General features: G+C 34.1%; 1 protein-coding gene across 2 annotated transcripts; it reads right to left on the reverse strand.

Moving 5' to 3' along the window:
• Positions 1-6,179: 6,179 nt before the first annotated feature.
• Positions 6,180-8,721, reverse strand: LOC139892528 (mitochondrial pyruvate carrier 1-like). Of its 2 annotated transcripts, none has more exons than XM_071875639.1 (5): positions 8,584-8,721; positions 7,682-7,800; positions 7,489-7,543; positions 6,680-6,815; positions 6,180-6,451 (listed from the first exon to the last, which is right to left on the reverse strand). In XM_071875639.1, the coding sequence occupies exons 2-5, from the start codon at positions 7,772-7,774 to the stop codon at positions 6,418-6,420; spliced, it is 318 nt and encodes a 105-aa protein (XP_071731740.1). In that variant the 5' UTR covers positions 7,775-7,800; positions 8,584-8,721; the 3' UTR covers positions 6,180-6,417. The 2 variants fall into 2 exon arrangements, with proteins under 2 accessions (XP_071731740.1, XP_071731741.1); XM_071875640.1 differs by having other exon boundaries at positions 6,675-6,815.
• Positions 8,722-9,379: the final 658 nt, after the last annotated feature.

A 9,379-nucleotide genomic window follows, 5' to 3' on the forward strand; every position in this document is an offset into this window, starting at 1 on the left:
TACGTTTCCCGAAATGGATTGCACCTTCCCAAGGTGCGACTTTTAATGTTACACGGTTATCCACTTGGAATTCGAGAGGTTTACGTCTAACATTTTCATGGCTGTTTTGGCGACTACGGGTCGTCTTGGGCCTCTCTTGGAATTGAACGATCTTAACGGTTATTTCATGAATGAGCGCGGGTCCAGTGATTTGCTTGTCACCTACTTCGGCCCAACGATTAAAAAAAGGACAATTGTGGCCATATTAAGTTTCGAGAAGGTGTGGCGTTAATACACGAATGAAAATTTTGTAGTAGGAGAATTTTGACTAAAGGCTAGTACTTTTCCTCAAGTAAATTTGAAGTCGATAACACGAAATCGTATTATGGTTTCCAAGGTTTGAATCGTATGTTTGTTTGGTCCTTTGGGATGTGGCTGATGTGTTGTACTCATGTTTAAACGTGGTCCCGAGGCTTTTTGTAAAGCACCCCGAAATTTAGAAGTGAACGAGGATCTCGATCCGAAACGAGGTACAGTTCTTTTAAGATACATTTGAACAAGCTTGTTAGGACCTGAAAACGTTAGTTGGAACAAGTTTATGTTTCTCAAGAATTTCGCGCCGCGGAAGATTTATGGGTTTCCGAAAAAGTTCATTAGGACTATTCTCCCCCGTGGTGAATACTAGTATAATGTGAAGAGTCTCTCTCTCCATTGAGAATTTAGATAAAAGATTTCCTTATACGGAAGTACGAGTTTAATGCGAGGGAAATTTCCGCCTCGATGTAAGCATAACAAGCATATCGTAGTTCGTCAATAAAACTGCGCGAAAACGAGATAGTATACACGTGCAACATATGTTTGAAGTCGAAAGAATTTGTCATTCATTCGGAAGCATAGATATGGTTCTACAATAATCGAAGATGTGTCCCTGGTATGGTTGTTATCAACATTCTCGGAGTTTTCGGATATTCAAACAAGAAAAATGAAGTCATGTACATGGCACATGGTGGTGATTAGGTTGATCGAGTCCAATCACCATCACGAGTCATTAGAACTTTGGTATGACTTACTATAATATAACCACGTTGATCGAGTGTCGTTATATTATACTAACTCATACCTCCATTCCCACATCACCCCATAGATTCAAGTTTGTGTAATCGTGAAGATTTAAAATGAACAAAGTGTAACGACGTGTCTAACGTGACTCGTATTGAATAGAAAGAATTAGTGCAACTCTAAAGAAGCGTTCCCCGAGGGAAGTGTATAAATGATTGTTCACGTCAAAGCGGTTCAAGTCAAATAATAATGTATTCCGGTACGAGAAGTGTAACGAATCATGATAACGAATAGTACGCAACCGTAGTGATAAATAGTGATGACGATACTCACCTAGTGTAGTGATGGTAGTAACAAGAAGTGGTAGATAGTAAGAAACACCGGTGTGACACCGATAGCAAGTTGAGACGGTTGGCGAATAACAACGTGGGAGACAGAGTTCCCGAACCAGTATGACTAATGAAGTCGTCGTCATCCTTACGCGTATGAATCTTAAGTTTACGTGTGTTACCCGAAAGTGATAGATTACAGATTCGTATGATGAAAACTTGGTACCATTAAGAAGTTGCCTAAGAATGATTCAAGTATAATGCACAAGTAGTCAAGTAAGTGCTATCTATAGCAAATGTATGTCAGAATGCAATGGCTAACTATCTGGTTGTAGTCTAGATTCACTAATGCGTCCTAACGACTCTGTCAGACACACTAATGCATATCCTAGTTCCCTACAACCAATGCTCTGATACCATCTGTAGCGACCCGACAAAATCGTCATTGACGACGCCGCTAACTTAGGTCCCGTAACGTGTTCGTAGTCCCTATATGAGACTCGTTTGACCAAAATTATGTCGCATTCATTTGAAAAGTGCAAGACTTGCAAAGTTTAGTTTACCAAATGGATCGACAACAAGTTTAAGTTTACAAAAGTTATAAAGTGTAAATGAAATAACTTGCGACATAATTAGTTTAAAATCACGGTTTGCTATAAATAGCGAAAGTATGTATGCTTAAAGTTTGAATCCAAAAGCGCTATCCCTAGCGTATGCATGTATGCTTGACTCCAAGCAAGTAATCAAAGTGTGCGGAAGCATGTATCAAGTAGCCAAGTATGAACCTGAGAAACATGTAGAAAACTGTCAACGAAAAACGTTGGTGAAATCATAGATGTAGTAATTAATGTTATTTTTGAACCACAAGATTTAGTATTCCATAAAATTGATCATCCAAATAGTTTGCATTCCAAAATAGGTTCGCGAGCACCCAATTATCAAGGCTTAACTTTCCAACCATAGAACCCCATCATAATAGTGTTAGAACATACACTATTTCTCGAAAATATATTTCATTCGTAGACAGTAGCAAGCCGTCTAAATGAGGGCTTGTCAAACCCATATGGATCCATACAATATAAGTTCTCGCTTACACCCGGCAAGTGTAACTAATGATAATCGAATTGAGGATTTTGTTCTAAACTCGCTATGGAATGTTTGTTTCATCGAACTTGTGTTCAAAACATAAAAGTAAGTAGTACAAGATGTAACAATGTATATGTTTCTCAGCCCACAATTTAAAAGAATAAAAGTTGTTGAAAAGGTGGGACTATGATCTCACCTCGAGTGCACGAGTATAAAAGTACTTCACAAAGTAAACGTATGCATGAAAGTTGCTTAGCCTTGACCTAAACAAGTAAGTTGTATCAATTAACCTGTTACGACACTAGGTCGGGTGAAATGTGTTCAATTAGTCCTATGGCTTGTTACGACTCGAATAGTATAGCATGTGAATCACGTTGTCAAGTTTCATACAAGAATCAAGTATAAAAGAAGATTAGAACGATTGCATAAACGTTTGGTTAAGTTTAACTAAAAGTCAAACTCGGTCAAGTCAAAGTCAACAAAAAAGTCAACACGTTCGGGTCGGGTCCCGATTGCATAAATGTTTGGTTAAGTTTAACTAAAAGTCAAACTCGATCAAGTCAAAGTCAATAAAAAAGTCAACACGTTCGGGTCGGGTCCTGAACTATTTTTCTGGGGTTATTATTCATATATAAGCATGTTAGAACAAGTTACATGTGAATCGGAGGTGCGTAGCATAGCAAACATTTTCCAAAATTTGACAAATTAGGTCAGAAGCCAAACACGGCAAACACCGCGCCACGGCCCCTGGTGTCGCGCCGCCCCAATAGGCGTGGCCTGGTGCGTGGTCTGTTTCAAAAGTTCAAGTCTCAACCAAACTTCAATTTAGCACAAATCACAAACCGTAAACACTTAGAACACGTATCTTATATCGTTGGAAAGGTATTTTGACGAGGAATGCAACTAACCACTTTTCATCAAGTAAAAACATAAATTGCAATAACTGAAATCTCGTCAAATGGTCATTAAAGGTTTATTTTCAAAGTTTCAAGTTCACAAAATGCATTTTAAGATTCGGGAATCCAATTCACACATATGATATGCCGTTTTGAAGGTAATGAAACATACATTACAACTAAACACTTACTAATAACAATTTATGGCACTCAAAATATCGAAAGTTCGTTTTAAGTCTACCAAACCCTAACCAAAATTCACAAAAATCAATAATCATGTGTTTGAAGTTTTCTTAATCAACCTACACATCAAAATGAAGCTAGTGATACTAGTAACACAATTAAAACATGAACTTTAACAATTTAACAATATTAACTCATCCAAAATCAAAGATTAAGCACACCCATTTTCAAGTTCATGCTAGTTACTCCAAAACAACAAATCGAGCAAACAAAACATATATTGATGTTATACTTGAGCCATAGACACTAACTAACACCATTTCAAGTATATAAAACGAATTTAGAGAAATCTAGTATTTTAGAAATGTTACCCAAATGTGATGAAATTGGTATCAAAATGTAGAGGATGAAGAGAGGATCACGAATATGTAATTTGTTTTGATGTTTGATTGCTTGAATTGAAATAGATGATGAATTAGTGGATTTGGTGTTTGAGTTCCAAAAATAGAAGTAGAGAGAAAAGAGAGAAAGAGATGTGGGATTGAATGACTGGTGGTAGTGGTGAGTTGACTAGTTGACCTAGTCAACTAGTTTGCCCACTTGACGCCAATAGTCCCTCGAGTTTAAAAGCGGGTGCGGAAATTAACCAAACGAGTATTTTAAAAACGCTCGAGTAAACTAGTGATGTTATAATTAAATAACAGGAATATTAAGAACGTTAGTCAACGGAAAATACGATTTTAAATAAAGAAAGGTATTATTTAAAAAAAAAAGGTGTTAAATAAATTTAACGAAAAAACGCGGGATGTTACAGAATAGACAACCAACAAGGTGTGGAATCGGTAGACACCTACATTACTCAAGGGGACGTCATGGACATTGATCGGTTGTATTTTTATTTTATTGATTGTAATATTTAGGTTGGACTTGTTTAATTACATTACATTTGAACTCGTCGTTTATCTTATTTATAGTTTTACATTCGTATTAATAAATTACACAATTAACAACAACTAAATTTTATTTTAAACAACAATTAAACTAACAAATAACACACTACTAAAGTTTATTGTAAACAACAACAGCTAAATTTTATTTTAAACAACTACAACAATATAACACAACTCTACGTATATCCGCCGTCTCTAAAGAACACCTTTACTAAACTCCTGCGAGTAATGTTAAAGATTTTTTCCGAAGCCCCTGTAGGAGAAAAAATTGTATAATTTTGTACCACCAAAACAGCTCCCTCGCGTATGCCTTTATCACCTTTATACTTACCTTCAATACCATCAATGATCTTGTAATGAACTGTTGCCTTGATCGTACCACTAGTGTCATATTAATCAAGGATAAAATCTTACATTACCACATTTTTGTAAAAGCAATACCATTTTTAAATAATATAAATGGGTCATGTAAACTTACTTTCAGCGTTACAGACAGATGGCCTACAGCATTTGGAACACACGACTTGACAACACCAACAACTTGGTCGACCCAGTTACACCTACGCTGTCCCAAAATGTTTACTATATTAGAGTTGCATGAAGCCACAAAATTATAAAAAAGAAATGTCAAGAATTTATTTAGGTTTTTTTGTTTCATAACCTAACAATATTCTTGTTTGCCTCCGTATGGATATGCAAACTTCATGGCGCGAAGCTACAGACCAAGTGTAAACGAATCCTCAAATCAGCTTTTTTATTACTTATAAAATCTTCCGTGCACTTGTCATCCACAATATTATTCTAGTTATTTCGAAGTTCGTACATATCTTGGAAAACACCAGCGGGTCCTGAAATTCGGTATGATAATTGGTTCGTTTTGTTAGACCCGGAGCCACGCAAAATAGGTCGTGGTGGTGTAAAAGGCTATTTTTGTTTTTGACGAGTAGGTTGGGGGTGGTGGCACCCGGGTCGGCGACATGGTCGACACCAAAATAGTTTGAGTGGGACTTGTAAGCGATACAGGTTGAGTGTGTTGCGATCCTAAATAAGTGAGGTCCGAATCATCGACATCCAGAAGGTATTCTCATTCATCATTTTCAAAACTGGATATTTTATTGTGAGATTAGTGTTATTTTTTTCAAGTTGTGAATTTTTTGATGTATAAACCTCAGTCTGATGTGTTTGAAATGTAATTGTGTTGTTTGTGATGCTATTATTAGATTGAAGATAATAGTTGTATAAATAAAAGTAAAAATGTAAGAAATCTGAGCATAATAAGACATGGATTCACTCAATAAATGGGTTGTATTATTGCACTGGAAATCGGACTTTCAAACACCATTTTTACTATTTGATCAGACCAGCATGCAAACCCGCGTTTGAAAAGTCATCTTAGGGCACGCGTGGAAAAAAGTATCCAGCTCACTCTGTCATCTGGACAAAAAGGACACAAACCGGTGTTTAAAAAGCCGATTTAACCCAACCCGGCGTTTTAAAGTCCGGTTATACGAGATTTGTAAAACTTTTTTCTAGATTTCTATTTTTGCAAATCTGTTTCCAAATATTACTATTTCAATATATATATATATATATATATATATATATATATATATATATCATTAAAGTGGTTGTTGTTGATGTGGCAATGTGGATGAGAGAAATTCAGTTAAGGTGTGCTAAGATAGGGAAAATAATACTACGTAACAGAAAGGGTAAACTAAAATTGTTAAATAAACCGTATAACAAGGAAACTGAGGGAAAATAATAACAGAAAGGGTAAACTGAAAATCATATCGTGAATCAAGATACATGGCGATGAGTCTCAAATGCATATTTTATCCATATATAGAATGAGTTTTACGCTTAAAGTCAGCCAGAAATAAGCACGTAAGATATAGAATGCAGGAAGGGTGAAGAAACCGTCTAAAGTCAAGTTTACGGTGTGTTATCTTCCTTTAGCTGCAAGTACCTTTACAATTAAAAAATTACAATCATTAGTCAGTCACTAAATTGGTTTGAAAAAGAAGTACATGACAGATTTAAAGCATAGATTAAACAATTAGCATCACATATTACTTTTATTTATATATATATATATATATATATATATATATATATATATATATATATATATATATATATATATATATATATATATATATATATATATATATATATATATATATATATATCTTACCCTCGACCTTTTGCCCAATGCGAAAGTTGATAAAGTTGAACAGTCTCATTTAAGGCATGACTTGCAAGAAGCATATGGTTGCGAGGATTCACCATCCATGCGAACCTCATGAATAAACCGGAATACACACACAACACTACATTATAAAGTTTAGATATTTAAATATATATTTTACAGCTTGATCTGACGGTATCGAGGTGACAATCTAACCATTATGTTCAAGTAAAGGGGTGTACAATATGCATATGTATATATATAAAGAATTTGTGAATAAAATATGTTGGGTGTATAAGTTATCTTAATGAAAATTATCAATTTTACATGTATTTACACACCTTTATAAAGCATGCGGTGAAATCAGGGCGAAAGTAGAAATGTTTTTCATGGTTGGCGGGAAAAAAATTAAAACGTAACAAATATTTTTGGGCAAAATGTGGAGTTTTGTTTACAAAATACGGAGACTTTTGAGCTAAATATGAAAGCTTTGGGCTAAATATGGCGACTTTTGAATAGAAAAATTCACTATGGTCAAAATCGGAAAAATAAAAAATTTTGCCTAACAAATTATAAATCTACTAGGAAGGATGCCGTAGTCACTTCATATTTTCGCGTGAAACCATCTATATGATAAATGTATCGTATGTGTGCATTAATATTAATCGATTATACATCATGTTAATGTACGTTTTTGATAGATTTATAAAAAAAAAAAAAAAAAAAAAATTGTGGATTTTTCAAGGCTTGCACTAATGATAATTAATTGATAAGACACACTACAACCACTTGTATTTTAATACCCAACTACCAACCTCCAGTCATGTTGCCGGATAACATCTCTGGTGGCTTCTTCATGTCAGCCACCCCCTGCCACATTTTAGCCCTTGTTTTAATTTAACAAAGTAAAAGTATTTACTCCATTAAAGCAAACGTCAATTCAATTGTAAGCAGGTCTATACCAATCAGAACTGATAATTATCGAAAAAAATAAAGGGGAAAGCAAACCGCAATAAAGAATCCCAAGTTGGAAACAGGACCCCAGAAATGAGTAGTCTTAGGTCCAACAGGACTGTTCAAGATCGCCTTAAAATACGCCATAGATGATCTTGCAATTAACCACAACTCTGGAATTAAACCGGATACAAGTTATAAATAATCACTTACACTTAATTTTAGGAATGATAGTCTAGTATCAGTTTGAGTGGTTAACAACTTAATTGTGACATATTTGATAGTACCGAGAGAAAAATGTCACAAACGATCATTGAATAACGTGGTCAGTTAGACCGCGTACATTTAAGTTCGCCCAAACTGAAAAAACTTAACCGAAAAAATGCACTTAATTCTAGGACGGATTTTTTTATTAACGGGAACCCGTGGCGACATGCTGACCCCGGAGTCACGGGACACCGCTAGTTTAAAAATTATTAGTAGAATATACCTTATAAATTGTATAGGACAACACTAAATTTTAACCGGAGGACACCACTATATTTAACTACTCGGACACAATATATTTTCCGAACTTATAGTCTTTTTAAAGTAAACAACCAATCAAATAACATTCAAATATAATTATGACAGAAAAAATAAAATTAAGAACCCCATTGAGTTTGCAGGAATCGCCACCGACGGGAACCAACTTTATTTGAGAACTATTTTCCCCTTAATGTTAGTATTTTTCTATGTAATACGCTAGAAAAACATTTAAGATAAAACTTATATGCACGTTGACAAAGATTTAGAAAATATGAACTGATCATGAGAAAAGTATTCATAGTTCACAACGATTTTTGTGAGATTATACTTATAGTTCATAACGATTTTGGGGAGATTGTGAATCTGAATTGTTAACGTATATAGAGTACTAACGATGATTGTGAACGAATAAAAAGAAGTGATCGTACCTTGCCGGGAGATTAAATGAGTGATTGAAGAACTGGAATTAAAATTGTGAATGAGTAGGAACAATGAAGTGGGTGTATTCAAAGTCTACTTCCCTACCTTATTGGATATATTTATTTGTTACTTATCATATTGAATTGATGTTGATGTTGATATCATTGATATCCAATTAAACCGGGGCCTTGCTCCACGACAAATTTGATTCATATAAAAAAATGGTGTTCCAATAATTTGGGTTGCATTATTATATCTTCTATTCTACTACTATCATATTATATTATATTACTAGGTTTTTGAGCCCGTGCGTTGCACGGGTGTGTAATAAATCGTGCAAAAAATATAATTTGCAATTCATATTGGTATGTAAATAACGATATTGATAAAATATGAAAAGTATAAGAATTATTTAAGAGCCCGTATTGTTGAAAAATTTTAAAAATTCTTTTAGAGTTTAAGAGCCTGTGGTGGTGTTGACGAATTTTAAAAGTTCTTTTGAGTTTAAGAACCCGTGGTGTTAACAAATTTTAAAAGTGGTTTTGAGTTGCGTTAGTAACTTAATGTCTACAATTTTTTTTTCTCACCATTAATATCTTTTAAATATATAAATTATGTAGTACGTAATATTTATAGTATATTGAAAATTTGTATTGGAACATAACATTAGTATAATATAAGTTATATTAATTTAAAATTATTATATACAATTATTTTCTAAATAAAAGTGTAACACGCGAGTTTAATTTTAGAAAAGTTGTTAGTAATTTCAGCAAAATAATAATACTCGGGGAGTTGTCATGT

Source organism: Rutidosis leptorrhynchoides, chromosome 2 (genome assembly GCF_046630445.1).
Source record: "Rutidosis leptorrhynchoides isolate AG116_Rl617_1_P2 chromosome 2, CSIRO_AGI_Rlap_v1, whole genome shotgun sequence".
In the NCBI taxonomy this organism is placed as follows: Eukaryota; Viridiplantae; Streptophyta; class Magnoliopsida; order Asterales; family Asteraceae; genus Rutidosis; species Rutidosis leptorrhynchoides.

Coding starts and splice junctions, on each gene's coding strand:
- LOC139892528 (XM_071875639.1), bottom strand. CDS start 7,774: ATGGCGTATTTTAAGGCGATCTTGAACAGTCCTGTTGGACCTAAGACT. Junction 7,544..7,681: donor ACTTGGGATTCTTTATTGCG/GTTTGCTTTCCC, acceptor AAAATGTGGCAG/GGGGTGGCTGACATGAAGAA. Junction 6,816..7,488: donor ATCCGGCAACATGACTGGAG/GTTGGTAGTTGG, acceptor TTTATAATGTAG/TGTTGTGTGTGTATTCCGGT.